Source organism: Heterocephalus glaber, unplaced genomic scaffold (assembly GCF_053883595.1).
Source record: "Heterocephalus glaber isolate CG9 unplaced genomic scaffold, H.glaber_assembly_v1.0 deba00001479, whole genome shotgun sequence".
Classification (NCBI taxonomy): Eukaryota; Metazoa; Chordata; class Mammalia; order Rodentia; family Bathyergidae; genus Heterocephalus; species Heterocephalus glaber.
Genome location: NW_028258316.1, coordinates 4,854,421 through 4,881,251, shown reverse-complemented (window position 1 = coordinate 4,881,251; position 26,831 = coordinate 4,854,421). Strand labels below are relative to the sequence as shown.

At 63.4% G+C, this 26,831-nt stretch overlaps 1 protein-coding gene across 1 annotated transcript; it reads right to left on the bottom strand.

The window, feature by feature from the left end:
- Positions 1–544: 544 nt before the first annotated feature.
- On the bottom strand, positions 545–26,192 carry Fibcd1 (fibrinogen C domain containing 1). The gene is made up of 9 exons (XM_004849101.3): positions 26,092–26,192; positions 25,636–26,004; positions 25,224–25,566; positions 17,446–17,925; positions 14,909–15,068; positions 14,597–14,733; positions 7,224–7,320; positions 3,603–3,782; positions 545–3,409 (listed from the first exon to the last, which is right to left on the bottom strand). Exons 1-9 carry the CDS (start codon positions 26,190–26,192, stop codon positions 3,150–3,152), a joined length of 2,127 nt encoding a protein of 708 aa, XP_004849158.2. The 3' UTR covers positions 545–3,149.
- Positions 26,193–26,831: the final 639 nt, after the last annotated feature.

Here is a 26,831-nt window from a genome sequence, read left to right as displayed (position 1 = left end):
CCTGTGTCCCAGCCAGCAGGCCATGTCCCCATGGGTGAGGACACAGTGGAGAGAGCTGGGTCCATGCTCCGTGAACCTGGACATGGGGTGCGAGGACCCCTCCCCAGCTGCCTCTGCCTCTGCTCTTCCCCCAGGCCCCAAGGCCCCTCCAGCACCAGTGCTGGTAAACACGAATTCTGGTACACGAACCCAGGGGCATGACTCCACCACAAACCTCAAACCAGTTCCGTGACTAAATAGCCATTAGTCTCCGATACCCCAGAGCTCCCAGGAGAGAGCTGCAGGGACAGTTCATCGACTGGGGACACTGAGCAGATGCTCGAGTGGGAAGGCCCGGCTCCCCCCAAACCTCCCCAGGGGAGTCAGCCCTAGACAGGAGCCAGGACCCCCGCCATCCACCATTTGGGGGGTCCAGGGTCATCTCATCTCCAAGAAGTCTTGAGAAGAAAGCCCCAGGCCTGGGAAACGCTGTCGCTGGGTGTCAGACCCCGTGCCGAGGCAAGGGGCCCTGAGCTGGGCTAGGACAGATGGCACGGCTGGATCACCAAGAGACTTTATTGGAAACAGGAACGCACAGGACGTCAAGTGCACACACCCCGGCAGTGACCGTCCCACCCCATGCTCCCCCTTGGGCCTCAGCCCCCTCAGCCCCAGGACCCCACGCCACTGCTGTCACCAGGCACACCGAGGCCTCATGCCTCAGTCCCAGAGGCCAGATGGACCTCCATCCTTCTCTGCAGAAAGATGGAGAAACTGGTCCTGGGGTGCCCCTGCCACTTGGCTCGAAGTCCACTGCCCTATCCCCTGTAGGGAGCCCCCGACAGCTCATGGCTCCTCCAGCCACAGCACAGGGCTCCGTGGCTGGTGGCCGGCCCTGCGCATGTCCCCACGGCCCCCTTCTTCCTCTGCCTGGGAACCTGAGTCCCCTTGGCTTCGAGGATGCGGTTGGCAGTTCATGTGGTGTGGCTTGGCCGACTCGCTAATCCTCCAAATCTCTGCCCAACACGAGGGAATGGGGCTCAAGCAACTGTGTCTTCAGGTTCCAGCCCCAGCCCAACCATGTGTGGATAAGGGCAGGTGCCGGGAGGTGGGGGCACCAGGATGTCACTGCCGCCCCAAGGCAGGCGTCAGAAAACCCGTTGACATGCAGTTGGGGGTTGAGGCGATGCAGTTGGAGACCAGCTCACAGCTCTGTCCTTTGTTCTCGGCCGGTGCAGAAAGGCCACCAGGGGAAACCAAGGTTCCTTTAATCCTCAGGATGCCGAGGGCTCAGGAAACCAGCCAGGTAGCCTTTGGCTGGTCTCAGGGGTGGAACCAGTATTTAGGGCCCGGAAATGAGGCCCCTGCCTGTCACGGAGCAGGCCCGAGCAAGGGTAGAGGAGAAAGGAGAGCCTTCCTCTGCTCGGCTCGCTTTCCCCACGAAGGGAAAAGAAAGGAGGCTTGGGGGGTGACATAGTGGGACATGGGGATGCCACCACCCAGCAGGGAATTGGGACTGGGGTCCTAGTGACCTTTGCGGACACCTCCCCGCTGGTCCCGTATCTTGCAGGTCCTGGTGGTTCAGCATCCCCCGCTTCCTGGGTTCACTGCCGTCTCAGGTGACAGCCAGCTGCACTGCCTTCAGGCCGGGGTCTCCCCGAGGCCCAGGGCAGTGTGCAGGGATTTGAAGGGGGGCCAGGAAGACACTGGGGCGGATTGTCCTGGGCTCTGTGGTCACCACTGGCTTTGTGCTCATTCAGCCAGTGTCTAGCAAGGCCAATCCCCTAGTGGTGCCAGCCCTGCCCTTGGGCTCCTGGGCAGGGACCGGGGTGATGCATGCTGCTAACCTGGACCTCAGGCTGCTATGGCCACCCTCACCTGTCCCTCTGTCCCCTTCCCTGTCCCCTCACTGGGCTGAGCTCTAGCACATCTGCCTGGCACTGGCCTCCCCCCCAGACACGCGCAACTGTGACTCCGTCAGCATCACACAGGCAGGAGTTCATTTGATGGCACATCAGAAGGCGCTCGGCACTTCTGAACAGTGGCTGGCATGCAGGGCTGGCACAGATGCTGGCTCCAACCCAGGGGTGCTGCCCCCAGGGGAGTCAGGGTACACTAGGCCCCTGCAGTGTGACCGGCGCCATGGCGAGCTGGCTGGCTGGGTTTGTACAAGACAGAGGAAGCCGAGGGGGCTTCAGTTGTCGCTGGTATCTGTCTCACCTCCTCCTGTCCCTGGGCAGCCCCTCACCAGAACCCTGGTCACGCTGGGCTGGAAGCACCTGCTTCTGGGCCCCTCTGCCCCAGCCTGGGTGGTGCACAGGTAGCAAGACTGGAGCCTGCAGATGGCCATGCATCGACACTCCCCAAGGTCAATGGGCAGGTGGAGCTTGGAGGATGGCCAGGTCTCGGGGCCAGGCAAGGCACCCGGCCCTTCAGGGAAGGGGAGCCCACTCCCCACTTCCCTGCCTCCGGTCTGTCCTCCTACCCAGGGAGGGTCCCTGGCGCTGCAACCGCCTGGCCTGGCCCCAGGCTGGCGGCCAGGCCTTCTCAAAGGTCCCCCTTGGGTCCCCATAGGTGAGAACTTGCGAAAGTAGCCCTGGGCTTGATCCTGCGGCAAACACAAACATGCCCAGCCAAGTCGCCTGCAGGGGGCGGGCGTCATGAGTGTCCGGGGCGCTGGGAAAAGCCCATGGAAAAATGTCCAGTCCGTGTATGGCCCGCTGTCTGTCTCCCCTCTCCCAAGGTCAGCAAGGCGGGGCTTAAGGGGCAGTGCCCATAGTCGCCTGCAGGGGGCAGCACCCTGCGGATGAGCAGACCCTGGCCCAGGCTGCGCTCCCAGGAGGCCCCGGGAGCCTGAGGTCCTGGAAGTTCATGGGGGAGGGGGAGGGGGAGGGGGAGGGGGAAGTGGCTCCGCCTCAGCCCAGGAAAGCGAAAGGCTCTCACAGTGGGGCCTCTGCGCCGGCCCCAGAGGCGGGAGAAGCAGGGCTGAGGCCGGGTGATTGGGAGGCAGAGCAGCGGGGCCAGGCGGCGCTGGCCAAGACGAGGCACCGTGTCGGGCACGCGGGCTGAGGGTGGGGTGGGCGGGGAGGGCTCGCCGTGCAGTGGGAGCCTCAGCCGCGCACGCGCACGGGCGGGGACTGGCAACGCGTGGGGACAGGGCGGGCGGCGGCCTAGAGGCCCTCTCGGACCGGCCGGATCTTCATCTCGGCAAACTTGAGCGAGTACTGCCAGCCGGTCCAGGAGGACCACTCCACGCCGTCGGCGTAGGACGCGTGCGCCCCGCGCAGGTACTGCCCGTTGAGGTTGGACGTGTGGCAGTTGCGGTACCACCAGGCGCCGCGGTAGAAGGCGGCGCAGTTGTTGTCCGAGTGGTCGCTGTCGCGGTCCTTGGTGGTGAACCTCATGCCGCTGTGCTTCAGGAGGGAGTCGCCTGCGGGTGCGCGGGAGGTCGAGGTGTGGGCCTGCACGGCCGGGCCGTGCTGAGCCGCGGGACGCGCTCTCCCTCCACGCGCGGGGCCTGCTGGTGCTGGCTTTGGGTGGCAGGGTGGGGATTTGAGGCGGGGACCATCCTGACCCGGGGCACAGGGCTCGGCCTGGCGAGACCCCCGCCCTGTCCTCCCTACCTGCGGTGCCCGAGTACTCAGCCACGGTGAGCGGGTACCCGTCCTCCTCGGGGTCCACGGAGAACAAGCCCACGCCGAAGCTCCTGTAGCGGGCGAACGCCGTGCCGTTGTCGAAGTCCTCCAGGTCCACGTGCAGCTCGTAGGCGGCCTGCGTGGTCAGCGCATGGATCCTCTTGAGCCCTGGAGCGGGGAGAGGATGCCGAGAGAAGTGGAGGGGCTGAGGAGGCGACCCCCAGAAAGAACGGAGGGGAAGTGAAAGCTGAGAGCGTGTTTGGCGACCGAAGGGCAACCACCACCAAGTGTGCGCTGCCTGCTCCAGGCTGCCTCCTTCTTCCTCCCTGCAGGCCTGTGTTTGGCAGGAAGCTGAAGACAGCGCCTCTGCGCTGCTGGGCACCTGTCCCTGCCCCTCCCCTGGGCACCTTCAGGGTCGCTGCCTCCTTTGCCACCCAAGCCCCCTGCCAGGGCTCATCACCCTGGGTGCCAGCCACCTGTCCCCGTGTTTCCTGACCCAGAAGCAGCTGATCCTGCACAGAGGCAGTGCCTGCGGCTCCTGCTGTGCCCAGGCCTGGCCCTGCACTCCGGCCCACCCACCTGCTTCCCCTGCCTCCTGGGTCACACACACTCGGGCTGGCCCCCTGCCTCTGTGATTAGCTACTGATTAAGAGGGCGTTTAATTAATCACCCAGGTTAGCAGCAGCAGTGACATTTCATCAGCCTCTCCACGCTGCCTGCCTTGTGCCAGCCCCCCGGGCCCAGTGTGTGGCACCAGGGCAGGAGGGCAGGACAGACCCCACCCAGCTGCAGGGAAGCGGCTTCTTCCTGTCCGCCAGCCCAGGGGCAGCCATGGGCAGACCAAGGACAACGGCCACCAGGACCTCAGCCCCTGGCCCTCGGGGAAGTTGCTCCCCACCTCTGGGCCCTGCACACCTGCAGAGCAACCCCCAGAGCAGATGTGGGGCCAGGAGGCTCCCAGGGAGATGGTCGGGGCTGATGGACCCCAGCACACCGTGGCCCTTCCCACAGCACCTGCAGCCGCTCCCATCCAGGTGTTCACAGTTGCTGTGCTGCTGCCGCTGAGCGCAGCAAATGCTAACACCATCCCTGTCGCCCCAAGGACAAGAGGTTAAGGAGCTGGCGCAGGTCGCATGGCTATCCGGTGGATGTGACCCCAGGCTCTTAGTCATACCTGCCTGGTCCAAATCGCATGCTCGGACAGACAGAACGTGAGGGGCTGAGAGGGAGTGGATCCCCTCTGTGCCGCTGCAGGGTGGCTGCTCCCTGAAGACCCACCAGCAGGGGGTGTCCCGTCACCCAGGCAGGCTAGGGTGCGCCTCCCCACGCCCATCCTACCCTTCCCTCCGGCTCCCTGGGCCTCCCCAGCCCTGCTGGTTGTCCAGGACTTCTGCTGCCAGCCCTGGGGACTGCGCGATGCAGCTCACTGCCCCTCAAAGAGCAAGTCACAGGGGCGAGCGGCAAGGGGGTGCAGAGGGGAAGCCCCATAGCGCCCCAGCCTCACACAGCCCATCGGTGAATTTGCAGGTGGATTCAAGAGCCCAACCTAAAACACTAACAGGAAAAAAGCAAAGAAAAACAGGTGGGGTGACATTGATAAACCTGGGGGTGAAGTCAGGGTCTAAAACCCAGAAGAAAGAGAAAGACTGGTAGAAATTACCACATAAAAATTTAAAACTTCAAGGGCCAGGGATTTAGCTCAGTGGTTTCTTCGCCTGCTGCGCAAGCGCAAGGACCTGAGTTCAAGCCCCGGTACCAAAAAAAATTTAAAACTTGTAGGAAATAATGATGCTGGAAGACACATGACTGGGAGTAAGTATGTATCCTGGGCGTTGGGCAAAGGATCAATAACCTTAATATATAAAGAGCTCCCATAACTCAATAGTAAAAGACAAAAGCCTGTGTGGGAAGGCGGTGGGGCATGGGCCTCGGGAGGCGCCACCCTGGAGTTGACATTCCCGTCAGGCATCTGCAGAGCTAATCAGCCCCTCGCCTAAGTGCTTCCTTGAACCTTCAGCCGCTGCAGATAGATTTCAATTAAGATGTGGCGCCCGCCGAGCAGGAAGACGCTGGGGCTGCTCGGAGCAGGTGGGTGGCCATGCAGGGACCCGGCCCCCACCCAGCCGCCTTCTGCGCCCTTGGAGACGCTGGGGCGGGGGCTCCCCAGCTGGGGTCTCCCCATGCTGCCCCTCCAGGGTGTGGTTCAAAGCTGCTGTCCCCAACGCACGACCCTGCAGGAGCCACGCTCAGCCCACCACGCACTTGTAACAAGTGACCTCACGTCCTGAGCCTCAGTTTCCTTCTCTGTTAAAGGGGAGGGCAGCAGCAGCACCACTCTCTGAGGTGATGAGAAGTTTCCAGGACAGACAGACGTCAGCAGGTGCCCAGGGTGGCTGGTACTCCCCTCCTGCGGGCAGCCCCATGGGGCACCGGGCCAAGGAGGGGAAGGCCCTGCCCTCCCGGACCCCAGGCTAGGGACAGCTGGGTGTTAATGGCAGCAAGACACCCCACGGGCCCCCATGCCCGCCGGGGAGTGGGCACCTCGAACCCTGCCCTGCCTTTGGCGCCCAGGGCCTCTCTGAAGCCCTTACGGACACAACTTGAGACCTCCGGTTCCTGCCTGGTACCAGACCTGGATCTCAGCCCTTTGGGAGGTGACTCCCTGCCACAGGGCTCCCCAGTCCCCACCCTGCCTCCCGCCATGCACTTGGCTTCCCAGGTACCCGGGATGGACGGCCACACGGGGCGACACATTCACCGCAGAGTGCATGTGTGGTGGGGTGACTGCAGGTGTGCAGATGGTGTGGCCAGGAACGACCAGCACGCGCCCCTGGGGCTCCTGGGCCTGTGGGGAGCCCGTGGGCCCCACTGTCCAGCACTAACAGGGGCACCTGGGTTGGGAGAGGCGGCGGCGACCCTGCCCAGAGTCCAGGCACCTTCCTGAGGGGGCGGCCTGAAGATGAGCCCAGGTGGCGGAGATAAGCGTCCGGGACATGGCCTCTGGCCAGGGTGAAAACTGTCCTGGGATTCGTGGGGGTGGCTGCGGAGCTATGAGCATGAGCTAAAAACCTCGGAAGTGTCCACCGCAGACGGTCACTGTGCTGTGAAAGAACTGTATCTCCACACGACAGCAAAATCAAGCCTCGGCCCACAGCCACCACCCGGACACATCCACGCTGGACCCTGAGCTTGGGAGTTGGCGGCTGTAACTGATTAGAATGGAATTAGACAAGATATTCAGAATGCTCAAAACACTGAGCCAATTTAGAGGTGAACACTGAGTACTAACGGCCTCAGCGTCACCCGGGCAGTGTCCCTGCCACAGGAGGACCTGCGGGCGCAACACGGGCCAGAGCCACCTGCCGCTCTCCGGGCTCCGTGCGGAGCCCAAGAGCAGACAGTGCAGGGCGCTCCTTGGTCCTCAGGGCCTGAGGTGCTGCCTGCACCGCAGTGGTCTGAGATCCAGGGCAGTGAGTGACCAGGCACAGGGATGCACTGGCCACAGTGCTGTCCTCGTCCTCAGATGACTGGTCATCTTCCCACGTGGCCTCAGGCATGTGAGGCCAGGGAACCCGGATGCTGTCTGCTCATGGGGGCCAGGACTCTTACCTAGCCAGTGCTCCCCCGTGAGCTTTCCGAAGCCCTCCCGGTACGCGTCCCAGCCCCGGAAGAAGTTCACGGAGCCGTCCTCACGGCGCTGGAACACCTGCAGGACAGGAGGGGGAGAGCTGCGTCCCCAATGCGTCCCAGGATCCCAGGTCCCAGCGGGCCCGCCTCACCCCAGGACTCCCACACCCCACTCCTGACCAGGCTCCCCGATGGCCCCCATGGCTCCCAGCCCCAGCTCCAGAGCGGCATGGTGGCCAGGGTGGGACTGGGTGACTGGCCACGGCTCCTTCCACGTCCAGCAAGACAGGCTCTCCGTGGACTGGAGGACACCCAGCCTCTGCGACCTCTGCTGCTTCGCTGCAGGGGCTGGGCCCTTTCTGGCACTGGGCCTCAGTTTCTCCAGTGATGAAAAAAGGGCCAAGAGTCCTGATATAATTTTCCAGGTCAAAATAAAATAGAACAAAAACCATCATGGAGGGTGGTGTTTGGCTTTTTGTGGTGGTGGTGGTACTGGGCCTTTCCCTGAGCTGCATCTCCAGCCCTTTTTTATTTTTTATTTCGAGATAGGGTCTTGCTAAATTGCTAAACTGCTCGGGCTAGGTTCCAATATGGGATCTTCCTGCCTCAGCCTCCCAGAGTGCTGGGGTTATAGGTGTGCACCACCAGGCCCAGTTTTCAAGTTTTTAAACAACTACCCCAGCTTAGGCTTGGCCTCCAAAGCCCCATCGCAGATAGTCCAGAGAGGGGGACACCTGGGAGCTCCCAGTCCAAGCTGCTTCTCGGGGGAGGACGGGGAGTCCTCTGGGGACTGGGGTGTGACTTAGGTACCAACGTGCGGGGAAGCTGCCTCTGTGCTTCCTGTTAGTAACATTCCTGGCTTGGGAGCCTGGAATCCCCTCGGTTACATTGCTCTGAAATGTGGCCCATGCTGGCTGGCCCGGCAGAGCCAGAGCGCAGGAGTCTGCAGGACCTCGAGGCCCCGCCCCTCCGCCCGCCGGTGCCTCCATCTGTGCAGAGCTCTGGCTTCGGCTCTGAGCTGCCGCTTTCATTACTAAGCAGCCCGACCTCAGTGGCTCAGAACCGCCCTGCCCAGGGTGAGCACCAGCCAGATGCTGGGCGTCCTCAGGGACACAGCGGTCAGGGGCCTCTGGGAGGGGAGATGACACCTCGTCTTCCTTGCTGTGATTTCAAAGTTCTCAGGAGCGAGGCCCAGCCCGGGGCAGGGGCAGGTGGAGGAAATTCGATCAGCCTGATGAGATCTAAGCGAGCGCAGGGAGCCTTGCTGACAGCTGAGATTGGAACCCCAAGCACGCACTGCACCTCAGAAAGGCTTAACCCTAGCAACGGCGTGGCTCCCTAGAGGTGTCGGGGTGCACGGAGGGGCTGGGGCTGCCAGGGCTGGAGCTTTGGGCACAGCTGGTGTTGGAGGCCACTGGCCTGGCCCTGGGGCCTCGGCTGAGGTGGACTGGGGTTCCGGTGTCCTACCGGAGAGATGCTGTGCCTCTCAGAGGCTCAGTGTCCTCGTCTGCGGAATGGAATCGGAGCAGGATCTTCCCCTGGGCTCTGACAACCCGGTGAGCTCAGAGCTGGCTGCACAGTAGGAGGTCAGGAAATGCCAGCTCTGTTGCCCAGGCTGGGATCCAATTTGTGATCCTCCTGCCTCAGCCGCCCACAATACTGGGATTACAGTCATGAGCCACACCCAGCCTGCTAGGAGCCTCTCGTTCCTTTAAATGTTCCACGGAGCTTCTCAGTATGAGGTGCTGGCTGGCGAACCTGAGCCAAGAGGCCCGAGGTCAAGCCCTGCCCTCAGCGGGGTGCCCGGGGGCCCCTATGGGAAGGCTGAGGGGGTGTGCAGCTTTCTGGGGGGCATGCAGGGCTCAAACCTCCAGAGCATCTGCTTCCAGCCCAGAGGCCAAATCCGAACTCTCGCCCACTGCCTTCCCGGGTAGGTGCTGGTCACATCACCCCATTGTCCCCCACTGTCCCCTGAGCTCCACCCACGTGCCAATTAATGGTGGTGACCACGTCCTGGGGCCTCCTGGGCCTCCTGCTTTTCACTAGCACCTGGGAAAGGACACGGAGATATTCTTGCTGAGATCTTGATTTTAGAAACCACCCCAGGGTCTACCACACTCAGGCCCTGAAACCTGAGAAGTACTGGACCAGGACCCCCCAGGGCAGGTCACACCCATGACACGGCCCAGGCAGAAGTGAGTTTCAGACTTCTGACCCCGACCCAGAGAAATACAAGTGTCCACATCCACACACGCACACACATGTGAACTGAACTGAAATCTCCTGGAAATAGTTCCCTGTTCTACGGAGGATGCAGCCTCCTATTTCCTCCTGTGCTCTCTGCGATTCACCCTATCTTATCAAGAACAATCTTGATGGAAACCCATGGAAAGCCACGGTTCTGACACCTGTCAAGGGTCACCCGCAGCCTGAGAAGCGCTGCTCTCCAGGTCCCAGCCAGGGATGTCCACATCACGGGCTCAGACGCCCAGTGACAGAGGTTCCCAGCACCCTGGTTCACCCACAGCCTGCCAAGCTCCGAGTGCCACAGTGGCCCAGGTCCACAGCAGGGCCCCAGGCTCCCGGGTGTGGGGTGCTTTGTGTGGCTGTGAGGCCAGGCGCAAACCACAGCTGTGGCTTCAGATGCCTGGAAGCTGGCTGACTTGGGTGACACTGGCTATTTGGATGTCACCCAGCGAGAAGCCTCTAATCAAGGTCAGCTGGACAGGAAGACACCAAGAGGGAGCGAGGAGAAGGTGGGTGCTACTGCACCGCCCTCCTGCCCCTCGGGGACCTGCTTAGGCAAAAAGGGCTGGGGAAGCAAAGGCGGGCACAGTGACGGGCCCACCCTAGCTACCATTCCCAGGGCCCACCGCCCGGCCTCCGCTTGGCTTCTGGCTGGGAAGCGGTGGATATAGGCCTCCTGGGCCACAGCCACGAGTGGGCAGGCAGACAGAGCGTGTTTCCCGGTGCTGAGTCCCAGAAGCTAGGCGCTCGGCTCCCAGCGTGCCTCGGAAGTGCTGCCAAGGGGCTCTGCCAAGGGAGCCAGGGCCCTCGGAGTCCTGCAGACGGTGCGGGCTCCGCAGGAAGGACATCTGCACCCAGGGCGTCTGTCTGTCCGGCTCTGTCCACTGGGGCCGAGGGCCAAGCCGGAGACAACCCTGTGCTCTCCACGAGCCCGCCCAGGCCCAGCCAGGCCACCTCCGCAGCCCTGTCCCACCCGCCCAGGAGTACCAGCTCCGAGGTCACCGGGCCCAGGTTCCAGCCAGACTGCAGTGCAGGTTCTGTGACGGTCCTGTCTCGGCTTCTCACCTGCAGAGCTGGGGCCACGGGGGCTCCACCAACATCCGGGTTCACGGGGGCGGCGCTGACTGCCACGCAGCTCACAGCGCCAGGAGGGATGCAGGCCCACGTGGGCAGGCTCCGACCCCACTGCTCCCAGGCTGCTCGGTCCTCCAGGCACCGTGCCTCAGTTTCCCCACTGATAAAATGGGGATTTTGACCACCCAAACCCCAAGGCCTGCACAAGGAACAGAAGCACCAGCACCTAGCGCTCAATAACGGCAACAATCACTGACCCGGGCTCGTGGCTGGCGGAGATCTAGGGTTCCTCGCTGGGGTCTGGGGCCCCTGGAGGAGACAGGATGTTCTCTGAGCGGCAGTGGAAGCAGGGCCAGAGGCCCGGGGACGAGTCACTGCCCAGCAGGCTCGGCCCCGCCTCCGGAGGCTGTAACTCTGGACACGCATGGAAACTTCCTGAGCCTCAGTGTCCCTCCTGCAAGTCCCTGTAGGGCTGTGGCAGAGATGGGGTGATGGACACGCGTCCTGCTGGGCGGCACACAGGTCTAACGGCACCCATCCTCCCCTTCAGAGCCAGCTGCCGGCCCAGAAGGAAGGGGGCCACTCCTTGTTTTCGACTGGAAGTGGTACCCCCGGCGCTGGCGCCCTGCCATATCTCCCGGGCTTGGAGCCACTGCCTGCCGGCTCCTGGCACAGCACTGCTCAAAAATGCCATTTACCAAATGCTGAGCTGCCGTGGGTGCGGGTGCTCCACGTGAACAATCCCATTCACGTTAAAACTTGAGGGGCCCCAGGCGCTCCAGGGGAGGCGAGCTTTCTGCACCCAGACACCCCAGGTTACTAACTCAGTGGCCTCGGGCACTGCTCCGTGCCCCACTTCGGCTATGACATCACAGTTCTGTCTCTCGGACCCGGGTCCCCAGGGCCAGGGAGCCCCTGGGAGCTTTCGACTCTCCCTGAGCCGCCTCCCTCCTCTGAAGTTCCCTGAGCCAGGACTGGATTTCCGACCGCCTGGGGAGCTCTGCAGGGGGACTGGAGATGAAGTAGGACGGTTCCTCTGCAGCGGAACCAATTAGAGGCACATCTGAACCGGGTGACCCCACTCTGGCGAACGCCTGGCGGAACGGGGATGCGAGCCTGGCGTCTCCGGCTGCGGGGGGAGCGGGTGGCGTGAAGCCAAATCAATCCCAGGCCAGGTCCCTGCTGTCCGCGATGAACGGACCCGATGCAATTGGGCCTGCGGGACAGGAGGGGCCCCTTCTCCCCTCCTCCCCCTCCCTGCCTCTGACGCATCCGGCATCCGTGCCTGGAGACCCCAGGCTCGAGTCCCCACCCTGCCTGCCTCCCCAGCCTGGCCCTGGCCCAGCCCCGCACACCACCCAGGTCAGCAACTCAGTGCCTCCTCCTGGCCCCAGCAAGCCCCCCTTTCCCTGCCTGGAACCCTGGCCCAGGGTCTCTACGCTGTCAGGGGCCTCTCCCAGGCCGGAGCTGGGTTGTCCGCCTTGATGCCTCGGGCCCTGGGTGTCCGCATGCTTGGCGCCTGGTGTCTGAGTCAGTGAGGTCCCTGTGGGACAGCTGAGTCCCCCGAGGAGCCCCGAGGGGCCTCTGAGGATGGAATGGGCCTTGGGGCGATGTGGAGCTGCCCAGGCTCTGCCTGGAGAGTGGGCAGGGTCCCTGGGCACAGCCCTGTCCTGGGGGGGGGGGACCTTCGTGCCAGGCTTGGACACCGGGCCTAATGAGGATGGATGCTGTGAGCACAGAGAGGCAGCAGCCAGCGCCTCCCAGACAGCAACTGAGTTTCCGAGAGATTTGGGGGGGCAGGAGGTGATCCTGACGGATGCCCGGAGGCGCCGGGAGGAGCGCTTCTGACACCCCAAATGGATATTCACGTCCCTGGGCTGAGCCAGCACTTCCTGGACAGCCCAGCCTCCTTCCAGAGCCCCCTGGGGTACGGGCAACCGCCCCTCACCTTCCCCACTGACAGCGCCACTGAGGCCCCAGCTAGGCCAAGGCAGTGGCCACCTGGTCCCGACTGGAGAGCGGCTTCAAGGCCGCAGCTGCCACCGGGAGTTCATGAAGCCCGTCCTGGCCCCTGATTTCCAGCCCGGCCAGTCCCCAGGGATTCGGAGCAAAGCCCATCACTCTGACTCCTCACGGTTCGAAAGCGAAAGCTTTTAACCCCAGACACAGACCCAGGCAGCGTCAAAGCTGGAAGGCAGGGCTGACGGGTGGCTTGGTCACTGGGGGAGCCCGCCGGCTATTCGGCCTCCGACTGGCAGCTCTGGCCTCCTGGCTCCTGGGGGTGCTGACCTGCAGGCCCCCACTGCACTTCCAGGTCACTGGCTTCATGGGGTGTTAAACTGGTCCCTGAACGGCGGGCAGCACGCACCGAAAAAGTCAAGGAGGAGCTTCTGGGAGAGGCGAGGACACACCCGAGTCCAAGGTCAGAGGCCTGGAAGCTGCCATGGGCACCCGGACGCTTCGGGACCCTGCTTCTGTGCCTTGGACCCCGCAGGGCCCCTGTCCCGGTGGGGAGCTGGCAGGGACGGGGTCTCAGGGGTTCCCTTTCCCCTGGCGTGGCTCCTGGTCATATGATAATTGATCGGCTTCGAGATCGCATGGGAAATGCTCTGTTAGCATCAGGCAGAGGAGGCCGGGGCGCCAAGGTGGACAACTGTCTATGGCGACCCTTCTTCCTCCTGCCTTTCCAGGGTTGGTGGGAGGCACAGGCAGCCCCCACCCGAGCGTTACAAACTCTGGCTGCCTGCAGGGCGGTGATGACCCTGAACCACCTGCTGGGCAGCAGAAGGGGACAGAAGAGAGGGAGGGCTTCCAAAGGTACTGTGAGGCTGCCAGGAGCCATCCCAGGAGCGGTGCTGTGCCCAGGTCTCCGTGTGCTCGCCAGTCCCTGGGGGAGTGGCCCTGGGTCCTGTCCCCGACAGTACACGCCCCAGTATGGGGAAGAAAGATCCCTTTCCCTGGAGGTTGGCCCAGAGCCTGCCCAGTCTCCCACACGTGAGAGAAATGGGGAGGGGCTTCGCCAGCTGTACCCCCAGTGCCCGATACAGTAGGTGCTCAGCTAAATGTGAAGCTGAGAATTCTTGCTTTCTGTTGTCCACTGGATGGAGTCCCAGCCACACACTGGTGTGGATGGACAAGCAGTTTTCAGGGTGGTACACAGGGATGGTGCTACAGGTTGTTCACTGTTCACTCACAACTCACCATGCCCAGCACCCCAGTTCACATAAAGGAAGGGACATGCATTTTTAATATTATACAACGATCTCTCAATGGCTGGTGGTGCCCAGCTACAGCAAAACCTGCAGCCCGGGCTTCCCAAAGGATTGAAACCCAGAAATTTAGGGTAGGGTCGCAGTGAGCTCAAGCCCCTCTCAGCCACTGCCAGCTCTGGAACGGGGTCAGCCAGCCCCGGCTGGAGGATGGTCCCTGCCTGCCAGCTGCTTTTGTGGGCATTTGAAAAAAAGAATCAAGAGTTGGGCGTGGTGATACACACCCGTAACTCCAGTTGATGTTACAGGGCTGAGGCTGAGGCAGGAGGATTTCTGAGTTCGAAGTCAGCCTGGACTACACAGCGAGACCTTGTCTCGTAAAACCAAAACAAGGCCAGGGATGTAGCTCAGTGGTTCCACCACCTGCCTCAAAAGCGCAAGGTCCCAAGTTCAATCCCTGGTACCAAAAAAAAGAAAAACCAAAACAAACAAACTTTCCCCTACCAAAAAAAGAAAGATTTTTTTTCAGTACTGGGGCCTGAAGTATCCTAGGCAGGGACTTTGCTACTGAGCTCTTTTTATCTTTTTATTTTGAAACAAGGTCTTATTAAATCGCTCAATGGCTTCAAATACAATCCTCCTGCCTCAGCCTCCCGAGCAGCTGGGATTACAGGTGTGCGCCACAACACCCCAGGCCTGGCTTAAAAGAAGAATTTTAAATGTCCCTGAGTAATATTTGAGGAAAACTACGGGACATGCATCCGTCTGTGGTCTACTCCAGTCCCCGTCTCTGCGGTGTGGACAGAGCGAGGCACTGAGACTCACCGTCCAGCCGCCGCCGTCAGTGCGCATGTCACAGTAGACCTGGAAGCCGGCGGGGTAGTGGGTGGGGAAGACGGAGTAAACGCCATCGTCCTGCTGTCCGCTCAGGAGCACGTCCAGGCAGTCTCGGGGCGGGGAGCCTGGCAGCGGTACGAGGGTGGCTCAGGACAGCCATCACCCAGGCCCGCGCCCCGCCCAGCTGTCCCCCACTCTGCCGCTCCTCTGCCCACCCGGCCACACCAGGCAGAGTCCTCGGGGTGGGACGTGGCTCTGCCCCTCCCTGGTGTCACTGGGAGCTTGGCCCCAGGCACTCACCATTGGCACAGCCCCGCGGCCGGGCACCCCTGGATGGCACCCGCTGGAGGTCGGCCTTGAGGCGTGGCCGGCCCAGTCCCCGGTCCCTCTGCAGGGCGTCCAGGATGTCACCAACCGCGTTCACCAGGTGCACCAAGTGGCCCTGGCTCTCGGAGAGAAGCTGCAAGGCACAGGGGTCCCGGTGGGCCACAGGGCACCACTCTTCACCTCGGGGCCCAGACACCCCTGCGCCCCAAGGGGCAGCCGAGCCCCCACGGATCCCATGGGTCTGGGAGCTCCGGGCACTGAGGCCAGCAGGCGGGAGGGGACACCTGTGACCATGGGGCAGAGCACCAGGACAGCGTCCCAGGAGCACCCAGCTCCCCAGCTTCACTTTCAGGCTACAGGACATTCCCGCCGCTGTCTCCTCTGGGCCCCACATGAGGGGCAGCAATGGAGAAACTGAGGCCTGGAAAGAGTGGTCCCTGGCAGTGAACAGGCCATGCCTGGCCAGGGCTCGGGGCACTTCCTAAGGCCTGGCGGGCAGGAATGATGGTGGGGCGGGCAGCCCTGTGCTATCTGGGTGCTTTGTTGGTTTGTCACAGTGCTGGGGGTTGAACCTAGGCCCTTCACACTGAGCCACATCCCCAGCCCCTTTATTTTGAGACGGGGTCTCACTAAATTGCTAAGTTGCCCAGGCTGGGCTTGAACTAGGGATCCTCCTGCTTCAGCCTCCCAAAGTCTGCAGGATGAGGACAAAGTCTTTCTGGGAGTGGGGGCCCCTCCCCTGTGCTTTCCCCAGCACCCCATCAGTTAGGCTAGGGGCTCAGCAAGGCTGTCCTGAAGGGGCTGGATCTGGGCTGCCTGGCCCCCACCCAAGCTCCAGGAGGCTGTGGGTCCACGTGGAGGGGAGGCATGCATCAGCAGGGCGCAAGGCGGTCTTCCACGCCAAATCTGTCACTTGTCTGCTAAGAGCCCATCAGAGGAGGAGAAAGAAAAATACACTGTTCAGACAGTTTGCAGTCTGACCCGCGGCTGGCGCGGGGCTGACCTGTGAGGCTTTTAGTCGCCTGTCAGTTTCCCCTCCACTGAGCAGGAGATTCGGGCAGCAACAGTCAGGGCCTGCTGGGGACCCACGCAGTTCCGGGCAGTAAATGGCACCGTGAGGAACCTGGCCCAGGCCCTTCTGCTTGCTGGTGGGTGGAAGACCTGGGCGTGGGTGGAAGACCTGGGCGTGGAGCTGTGGGCAATCAGAGCTGAAGATGTCCAGACCCACGCGCCCCGAATTCATGGGGAACTCCTCAGGGATGAGCCGCAGCCTTTAGGGGCTGTGGAGTCAGAACTGGTGCTTCTGCTGTGTCTCAGTGGTGTGCCCGAGCCTTCCCAAGGCCCTCGCCACCTGAGCCTCGGTCTACCCCTGCACAGTGTGGAGTAACCAGTGTACCCAGCTCCTGAAGAGTGCTTGAAACAGAGCCCTGAGCTCAAGGTGGGCCTCTGGCTCCTATGCCAAGGACTGTCAATAGCAGTTCCCTGTAGGTTTAAATTTCGGTTCAAATGGGGCAGGGGAGAGCCAGGCGTGGTGGTGCATGCCTGTAATCCCAGCACCCTGGAGGCTGAGGCAGGGAGACTTCGAGTCTGGGTTACATAGCGAGACCCTGACTCAAAAATTAGAGTAGGGGTGCAACTAGTGGGTCCTCCTTATGTGCCTGAGAGAGCTCCCCCCAGGCATGTCGTGGGTAACCCTCACTTTAAAGCTAGCGGCTCAGCCCAGACCGGGAAGGTCACCTGCCCGAGGATGCCAGGTGGTGAGGACAGGGCTGGGCTGGACGCAGCTCTGCAACTCCAACCCTTGGGCCAGAGGGCTCATGCAATCCTGCCGTAAAGAACCTCCCAAGATGCCCACCACGGGGTCCTGGGGTGAGGGGTGAGGTCAGGCATCTGGGCACAGCTCTGAGGCCCCAGCTCTGTACCTGCAGCTGAGGCCTGGGGGCTGTGGAGGGCGGGGAACCCACTGGCTGCTGGTGGTCAGGAAGACATGGGGGGGCCCCTGCAGCTGCCGGAGCCCAAGGGAAATTGGCCCCTCACATGTGCAATGGTGGGTGGGGTGCCGGGCCCCTCCTGCCATGGGACACCTGTGGCCACCCGAGTCCCTGGCTGTGGAGGCCTGGGGAGCTGCGGGGGGCGGGGGCAGCAGGAGGCCACCCGCGTCCCCACCTGCTCCCCATCAGTCACGCTGACAGGGTGACAGAGAAGGAAACTTCTCCAGCTGCAGCCTTGGGAGCGGGAGAGGCCGGGGCTGGAGTCAGGACAGGGGCCTGGCTCCCACCCTGAGGAGCTGAGTCACAGGGCGACGCGGCACAGGGCTGGAGGCTGGGCAGGGTACCCAGGAGTCAGGAGAGCGGCACAGGCCCTGTGTGACACCAGGAGACTGAGCGAGAGGAACCAGGCTTGAACCTGGCTCCAGGGCTGGGTGGCCACGGGGAGGCAGACACTGGGCAGGCCCTGGGTGGGGGCGACAGCAGTCCGCACCTGCCCGGGCCCAGGTGCGGCTCCCTCACCTGGATGAGGCGGCCCTGGTCACTCTGCAGCGCGCTGAGCCCCTGCCCCAGCACGCCGTGGCCCTTGCGCAGCCCGGTGCACTCGGCCTGTAGCTCCGAGGCCCGGGCCAGCAGCCGGGCCAGCTGGTCGGCCATGGTGTCCAGCAGCTCCCTCTCTGGGGCTCCATCCGGCACCGGCTGGCCACGGTGCTCAGCCAGCGCCCGCAGCACGGAGGCCTGGGCTCCCTCCAGGCGGGAGAAGCCGTCGGCAAGGTCGGGGCAGCGCGGGTCGATGACGATGCTGAGGTGTGAGCTGTCGGCCCTCTCCACGGTGACCAGCGCGCTGTTGGGCCCCGCCGGCCCCGTGCTCACAATGGGTGGGGGCGCCGTGCCCGCCATGTGGACGTGGTTCAGGAAGAGCATGGCACTGGTGATGGCCACGGCCAGCAGGACAGCCAGGGACAGCAGCACCGTGCACAGGATGTAGCCGCAGCTCGGCCGCTGCAGGGAGCCCAGGATGCGGGGACAGGATGGACAGACAGACGGACGGACAGACAGACGGACGGACAGACAGACGGGAGAGAGAAGGGCAAGTGTCAGTGCCAGAGCGAGGGAGGGCAGGAGATGCACAGCCCGGGAGTGGGGAGACCCAGAAGAGGCCCAGGGGCAGATGGGGCAGAGACGCAAAGCGTACAAAAGAGAAACTGAGGCACGGGGCGCCAAAGGAGAGCAGCGCGCCTCTGGCCCTACATGGTGCAGCTCCAGGACCGCCCCCCATCCAGGTGGGGCTGACAGATTCCTCCGCTGAGCCAGGCACAATGGTGCGCACCTGAGATCCCAGCAACTTGGGAGGCTGAGGCAGGAGGACGGCAAGTTTGAGGCCAGCCCGGGCAACTCAGTGAGACCTGTCTCAAAATTAAAAGGGCTTGGGGTGGAACTCAGGGGGGAGCCCTTGGCCAGCAAACACAAGGCCCGGGGTTCTATCCCCAGCATCAGAAAAAAAAACCGTCCCTCCCTGCAGCCCCCAGGTCTGGGCTCGGGTGACCTCCCGCCTCGTCTCGCTGCACCTCCATGTCCCACCGTAACTGGGGGCAACAACGACCCCCATGTCTCTGTTCATGGCTACCTGGGCGGAGACCAAGGGCAGGGAAGGGGAAGATGCGCCCGTACGGTACCAGCTCCCCGCGGTGAGCACACTCGCCGCAGACGTGCTAAGAAGGTGACGTGCACGGTGCCAGGACCGTCAGTCACGAGGGGCCCTTCCAGCCCGCAGCACCCGGCCCCCTGCGCCCGTGGCCGCCGTCCGTCCTGCCCCCTCCAGCCCCTCGCTGTCCCTTCCTCTCCTCCCCCGACAGAGCAGGTCCCAGGCGGGACCCCGGGGCGGGAGGGGGTGAGGTAAGAACTGGCCTGGGACCGGGTGTCCCGCGACAGAAGCTGCCTTGTAATTAAAACCCAAATGCGGCGCCCCGACTCCAGAGCAGCAGATGCCCTCGGGGCCCAGGCGCACTGGGCCACATCACTCCCTGCTGCTGCTGTTTCACACGAGGGCCCAGAGAGGGCAAGGGGCTTGCCCAGAGCCACACAGCAATTAGAAACGGAGCTCACCCTGGACCCTGGGGCTCCTGCTTCCCCCGGGAAGGCATCTCCTGCTACCCGGCGCCTCAGCATCACACGGGCCCTCCACATTTCCGACCTTCCGAGTCCAAGGTGTCTCCGGAGATGACTAGTACATTAACGCGCTCGGAGCCATGCCTGCCACCTTGGGCTTCTCCAATAAATGTTAGCAGCTTTTATTGTTCCATGATGCACCCGTGTGCTGCGGCGGGAGGTGGCTTTATCTTCCACCCAGAGCGTCATTTCTCTGTGCCCCACACTGCCATACACTGCACCGTCTGTTTTTCTCTTTTTCTCCCAGTACTGGGGTCAAACCCAGAGCCTTCATGCTGAGCTATGTCCCCAGATCTTCTTTAAACAACTTCTCTTCGCTAAGTCGTCAATTGCCCAGGCTGGGTTTTACTTTGCAATCCTCCTGCCTCAGCCTCCCAGAGTTCCATCTCTTATCTTGTAACATTGCTGCCCCTGCAGGGCCTCCTCTGGCAACAGTGACCGACAGCTGGCTTTCTCACTGGGTGATACACAAACATCCACTGTGTTAACTCTAAGAAAACCCCCAGAGAGAAAATGAAAAAATGGAAACAGAGTTTTTGTAAATAGGGAGGGGTGGAGGGGGCAGAAGGGAGGGCAGGGGAAGGGGGAAAAAATAAGAACAAGGATACATCATGTAAAGGTACAGATTTCCAGTGGTGAATGTCATTATACTGTATACCTGAAACGTACCCATAAAATTAATTTTAAAAAAAGAAGAAGAGGGCCGGGGATTTAGCTCAGTAGTGCCGCCGCCTGCTCCGCAAGTGCAAGGACCCAAATTTGATCCCCAGTATCGAAGAGGAGGAGGAGGAGGAGGAGGAGGAGGAGGAGGAGGAGGAGGAGGAGGAGAAGGAGAAAACCCCCAGAGCAAACAGCTTCCTCCTCTACAAGTGCCAAAGCTCAGGCATGGCTCTCCGTTGGGGGAGGGGGTGCAGGCCACAAGCAGACCCTGCGGAAGGGATGAGGACGGCAGCTCCGCCACTTGCCCCTGCCCCACACGGCCCAGGCCCCAGGGACCCATTCTCGCCGGGACCTGCACCCTGCATGTCTGGACTGCTGCCCCAGCCGGACCCCAATGTCTGCTCCCCTCCGTCGCTGCCCTGTTCCCCTGCAGGGCCCCGCGGGCCGCAACTCCTCCATGAAGCCTTCCTTGGCTCCTCCCTCTCTCACCGGGAACGCGGGCCCTGGCACACCCGCACCCCACAGGCCCAAGGTCTCCCTCCACCCAGCTCCCGCGGCCCTGCAGCCCCGGCACACAGAGCCTTCTGCTTCGCCACCGTGGCTCTTGCCCAGACAGCCGGCGCCTTTGCCTCCGTTCATTCACCCCTGCTTCAGTTGCGCTCCAGTGTCCTCCCGGGGGGCAGCTCAGCTTGGGCCACCCCAGCGGGGCTCAGGACTCAGGGAGCCCGGGGCCGTGGACTTGAGTCTTGACCTCTTTGGGGACCCAGATCCCTCAGGGACCTGATAACTTCAGGGACCAGGAAGAGCACAGGCCAAGGGACATGCGGGGGCTGGGCATCATGCAGCCTGAGGGCCGGCTGAGGCCCAAGCATGTGGACAGACAGACAGACGGACAGAGGGAGGAGGAGCCGTGGGTGAGGCCCATCCCGGGATGGTGCTGGCCAGGAGGGGACAGGAGGGACCTCCCTGCTAAGCCTGAGGTGGGGCCACCTGTGACCCTGTGCCACCCCTGATTGCATGGCACAGAGCGACAATACCTCCCGGCCACCAAAAGCTCCCAGCCACTGCTGATCCACATTACTGTCCCTTGGGCGCTTGCCATCTTCTAACTTCTGAAATCGTTTGGTGCTGCAATTGAGCTCATTTTGCATATGGGAAAACTGAGGCTCAGAGCCCAAAGTCACACTGGGGACAGGCAGCAGAGGCAGCATGAGAAGCCAGGGGAGGTGGCTCTGGAATCCCAGGGACATCAGGCCTGCTGGGGGAGCCACCCCACAATGCTCCAACCCTCAGACAAAGCTGTGTCAGCAAGTAAGTCCATGTCGCACGCCCAGCAGAGCCCACGGATACCTTGCCCCGAGCAGCTCAGAGCTGCGTCCTCGGACTGTGGCACTGAGGTTCCAGCTGTCTCCTGGGTGTCCAGGGCCCCAGCCCCTCAGGGCAGCCTCCTCCCCCAGAGGACACAGAGCAGGAGGGGCTGGGGTTCCCCAGAGGCAGGGGACATCGGAGCCTGGAGGGGAAGCAGGGCACTTGCAGAGGAGAATTAGTCTTCAGAGATCGCCTCAGAGATGAAGAGCTGCGTGCTTTTATAGGCTGTGGCTTACGTGCCTCGCAAAGAAATCGGCAAGATAATAGGGGGCTGCGGCTGCGGACGGCCACTCTCGGGACCGGGGCTTATTGCCAGCCTCTGGCCGTGGCAGAGCGGGATGCACGCCCCCCACCTGCCTCGGCATCCCAGGGATGGGAAGAGGGGAGCCAGGAGCCCGACTCCCAAGACCCAGGTTCGAAGCCACCTCTGCCACGGACGAGCTCCCAGCCTGAGGCAGACGTGGCCTGGTTCCCAGCCTGGTCCCAGGGAGATGGCGGTATGTGTGGAGGGTGGGCGCAGCGCCCACCCAGCCCCAGCCTCTGGGGTCCCTGTCATGTCCCCCACAAGCCCACACTGCTGCTGGCCTGAGGAGAGGCTCCCACAGGGGCTGAACTCTGAGCCCCGGCCTGTCGGTGACCGCTGTGGTTCCTTCGAATTCCAGGGTCCCCACAACTCTGAAGGGGGTGCAGGCTCCTGTGAGATCGGAGTCACTGTCCTGTGTAACCAACAGAGCTCAGACCGAGGGACATCAGGAGCCTCCGGGGTCCCGGCAGGGCCTGGTACAAGGATGGGTGGGGTGGCACTGCCCTCCCCAGGCTCCCAGCTCTCACCAGAAGCTCAGCTCTGCAGGCCAAATACACAGCTGGCACACTCGGGTCCCTCCCCAGGGACCCTCAGTGAAGCAGGGGCTCAGAACCAGCAGGAGGAGGGGTCCCTGGTGCCCCAAGTCCCCGATTTTACCCTACTTCCCCCAATGCAGCCACCCGCTCTAAACCCCAGGATCAGGGAGAACAAAGCCCAAAGCCCTTGCTGCATGGCATCCACTGCAGCTTGTGACCCCGGACTGTGGGTCTGTCTGCAGAGACCCCAGGCACCGGCTGTACCTCTCAGCGGCGAGTGAGCAGGGTCTCAGTAAAGAGCCACGGAGTGAAAGGCATGTGTGGTGAGGATTAAGCTTGGACATCAGGGAGGACTTCCCCACGTGAGTCTCTTTCGGGAGTGGTTTAGAGAGCTTGACTTGGATGAGTAACCTTGCCGCGGGGTGTAAGCCCTGCCCCTCTGGAGGAGCCAGCTTCGGGGTGACTGCCTGCCCATGTTCCAGGACGCGGAGACCGGGGCCCATTTCTAGCTCCTTTCACCCTATCATCTCCGACTTCCGGCAAACACCTGTCCACCGCTTCACCCTGTACCAAGGGAACAACAGTCCTTTCCTGTCCTTCCGGGGGGACACAGGATGCAGAAGCAAAGTCCAAGTCAGAACTGTCCAAGGTCACCCAGCAGGGCGGAGCTGACGGCACACAGGGCTGGGACCCAGGCCGTCCCAGGATCGGGGCAATGCCAACCTCGAGCGACATCGATTCCCGCCAGGCATCGGAACCAAGACGTCAAGACAGGACGGCACCCTTGCTGCCCCTCACCTTCCCCTGAGACATGGGTTCCGGTCCTGCCCCACGCCCCACTTCGGGCCCTGTCTGTCCAGGGTGACAGTCACCCTCACGGCCCACCTCCAGGGCAGTCACCACCACCTCAGAGGCCCAGCCGGCCCGTGAGAGGGGACAGGCTGTGCTGAGAACCGGCCTCCCTCCCAGTGGGTGTGCTTGCAAAAGATGCTTGCGCATTTCCCTAAGCTCATGGCAGCCCTTCGAAGAGGAGGAGGCAGGGATGGCGGCTCGCATGTTCCTGATGGGAAAGCCCAGGCCCAGAGACGGGGAGGAACTTTCACAGGGACACACAGCAAGGGAGGTGAGAAGGGCAGCAGGAGGGAGAGCAGCCCCAGGGGACCAGCCAAGGCCTGGTCTCTGCCTCCAGCCTCAGACAGGCACGGAGCTGGCAGGGGACAGCCCGGTCTACGCTGGGTCACCATGGGGAGGAGGTGGTGTCCGATACAGCAGCGGGGAGCAGCAGAGCTGAGCAGGGCGGCTGCTGTTTGGCCCAGGACACCTTGAGGCCACCTTAGAAGTTGCTGCCCCTTTCTGGCTCGGCTCCGCCCCTCCTCTCTGAGGCCCCTCATGAGGAAGCTTGAAGCAGGGGCAATCTAGCCAACTGGAGCTGCCTTCAGGGGCCTGGAAGGAGTGTATGCCCAAGGGGGCTCCCGCTGGAGCAGGCACTTGGGGCTGCAGGCCAAGGCGGTGAGATAAAGGCATAGAGGGGCCAGGACTTGGAGAGACAGCTGCTGGCATCAGGGGGGCTTCCCGGAGGAGGTGGCCTCACTTGAGTTGATGTTTTCTTTTTTTGTGGTACTGAGAATTGAACCTAGGTCCTCATGCATGCTAGGAGAGCCCTCTATCACTGATCTACACTCCTAGTCCCTTTTAATTTTAATTTTATGTATTTATTTTGAGACAGGGTCTTGCTGTGTAGTTCATGCTGGCCTCGAACTCTTTATGTAGCCCTGGGCTGGCCTCAAGCCTGGCAATCTTCCTGCCTCAGCCTCCTGAATGCTGCGATTACAGGTGTGTACTGCTACACCTGGCTTGAGCTGGGGGTATTTTTGGGTTTTTTTTTTCTTGGTACCAGGGATAGAACTCAGGACTTTGCACTTGCGAGGCAGGCTGCAGAACCACTGAGCTAAATCCCCGGCCCTTGAGCTGGGTTTTGAAGAACACACCAGGTAGCCCCAAAGGGAGAGCGGTACATGCATCTGTGCGTGGGTTTGGGGGAACTTGAAATAGCACCCATCTGGATGTGAGGAGGGGCAGAGTTGATAAAGGACAAGCTGGGTGTGGAGCACGGGCCAGGCCAGGGATGGCCCTGGGGACAAGTCCTGAAGTTCGAGGAGGACGAGGAGGAGGTCAGGTCCCAGCGGGAAGGGCCGGGTACCTGCTGGGGGAAGGCCGTATCTCCGGTCTCAAAAGGGGCACAGACGCCCCTGAGAGGCGGCGAGAGGCTGGGGGCCACGGCTGAAGCCCCACTCCCACGCCGTGTGACTTGGCGCGCTCCGCCCCCTCTCCGACCCGGGAAGGGAAGGGACGCGCCGAACTGAAAGGGCTGCAAACTGTAGGGCGCCCCCCCCCCCTCCCGCCAGCCGCTGAGTGCGCTCCCTCCAGAAAGAGCAGGCTGCGATCCCATCCGAGGGAGCCTGCCGCCGCCAAGGCCCGCCCCTGCCGCCCCCCGCCGGAGCTGCAAACTCAACTGTTCCTTCCCCAATGACATCTGTCTGGGAGAAATTTAAAATTTAAAACGAACAGCCCCATTATCTCCTCTCCTTGGCGAGCAGCCTCTTCCGCCACCGCCTGTCCCGGTCCCTTTGTGGTGCGGCCTGGGGCGGCCCCGGAGCTGATCCTCTGCTCCGCTCTTGCCGGACTCCCGCCCGGCACTGCCCAGGGCTCTGCCCCGACCCCTCTGCTGGGCACAGCCACGGGCACCCCGCGGACTACCGCCCCGTGCACCCAGGCAGCGGGACCGGAGGAAGGAGCCACCGGCCCCAGAGCACCCAGCCCGGGGTTCAGGTCCCACCGCGCTGTGTGGCCTGAGGCTGGAGTCGGCCTTCTCGGAGCCGGGCATCCCTTGTCTTAAAGTCTGAGAGCCGAGTGTGTTCTGGTCTACTGTACGCAGGGTCCTGGCCAGAGTGGGAAGATTCGGAGGAGACCCTGTGGGCCAGGGGCCGGGCACGGTCCTGAAGTCCAGGTTGTTGTGCCAGTGCCAGGCAGAGAGCAGAGAATGGGGTTCCGGAGAGAGGCGCCCGTGCAGGCAGGACGCGGGGGCTGGGAAGGGAAGTCCCCGTCGGCGGCCACGCAGCGAACTGAGGGCGGACCGGGGCGCACGCTGGGTCCCCACCCCTCCCGGCACACACAGGGGTCTCCGCAGGGTCTGGGGGCTCCCGCAGGGCGCGGCCCCGTCTGAGCCCACCGTCCCCGCGCCCCGGTGTCCCGGCGCCCGGTACCTGCGGCTTGTCGCGCGGCCGGTCCTCAAGTTGGGAAGCGCCGCCCATGGTCCTCGGGGTCAGAGCATCTCCGGGCGGCGAGGCGGGGAGCGGCGAGGCGGGCGCGGGCGCGGGCTCCGGCTGCACCGGCTCCGGCCTCGGGCTGCACCGGCTCCGGCCTCGCACGCTGGCGGCGCCGGTGTGGCCTGGCCGCGGGCAGCCGTGTACAGGTGCGCGCGTGCGAGCGCCGGGCGTGCGCGGCAGCCGAGCGAGCGAGCGGGAGCGCGAGAACCCGCCGTCCCCGCCGTCCCCGCCCGCGCCCGCGCCCGCGCCTCCCCTCGCTCCGCTCCCGGCTCCCGCGTTTCTGTCCCGGGCTCCCCGCCTTTTACTGCGCCCCTCGCCCCCGCCTCGCGCGCGCACTTGGACGTTTCACCCGCGGAAGGCCAGAGACGGACGCGGGGGCCTTGGGGCCGGGTCCCGGGGCGGGGGTGCTCGCGCGCTCCCGAGGGCCCGGAACCCCTCAAACTTCCTCCCGGCGGAAGTCGCCGAAGTCCCCGCGGGGGGTGGGGGCGCCGCGCTCCTCAAAGCTGGGGCGCAAGAGGCAGGGTGGGGGCGGCGCGAGTGCGGCCCCGCGGGTCCCCGACGGCCCGGGCCAGCCTCAGGCCCCGCCCCCTCCGCACCCCGACTCCCCCCGGGGTCCCCGCCCGCGCGCCCGCCTCCCCCGCGGCCGGGGGGCCTGAGCCGGGCTTCTCCGCCCCCTTCCGCCGCAGCGCTTCTGAAAGCGTTTAATCCGCTGCGCAGCCTTCGAGGTAATTGACAAAGTCCTTAATCTGCGCCTTAACGAGCTGCTATTGTGGCTTGGCCGGGTGGCTCCGCGCGACGCCCGCGCCTCCCCACGCTGCTTTCCTGCTCGCGGGGCGCCTTGGCCGCCGCGCTGTTCCCGGTCTGGGCTCCGCGTCTCCCCGACCGGCTGCCAGTCTGTCGCCCCATCTCAGTCCCTCTCCCAGCCCCTCTGAGCACCTGGCGCGGACAGCGAATGCGGTGGACTTGGAGGCGGGGGCCCTTGTCACCGCCAGAGCGGGGTCACCCTCCCGGGGCCCAGCCACCGTCCACAGCCTCGCTGTAACGTCCAGGGAAGCCCCGCCCCGCTGCTCACCAGGCTGGCTGGGCCGTCGGGAGGCTGGGCTCTCCTGGCCCGGCTCTTTCTGGGGGCCCCTAGCCTATCCTCCCCACTAGGGGGCAGCGCGTGCCCCGGAGGGCCCTGGCCCTAGCAGAGGGCTGTGGGCTGAGGCCAGCGATTGCGCCCGGAGCCTCAGTTTGCCGTTTCCGGAGTGGAGCGCACCCTCTTCAGGAGGGCTCCAGGCGGTGGTCCTGGGAGACCCTCGAGCACCTCCCCGAGGAGGGTTCCGCTTCCTGCCTGGCCTTGAACATACTTCCTGTTCTCCCCAGCCTCAGTTTCTTCACTGAACAGCAAAGTCGACTGCCGTGAGGCTTGCGGTCGACTCAGCACTGCCTGGCACGAAGCTGACTGGAGCAGGCACTCGAGTCCAGGACCTCACAGTGGTGGGAAGGATGTGTCCTCCCGATGAGGCGGCACCCACGGAAGACCACCCCAGGAGGCCCAGAACC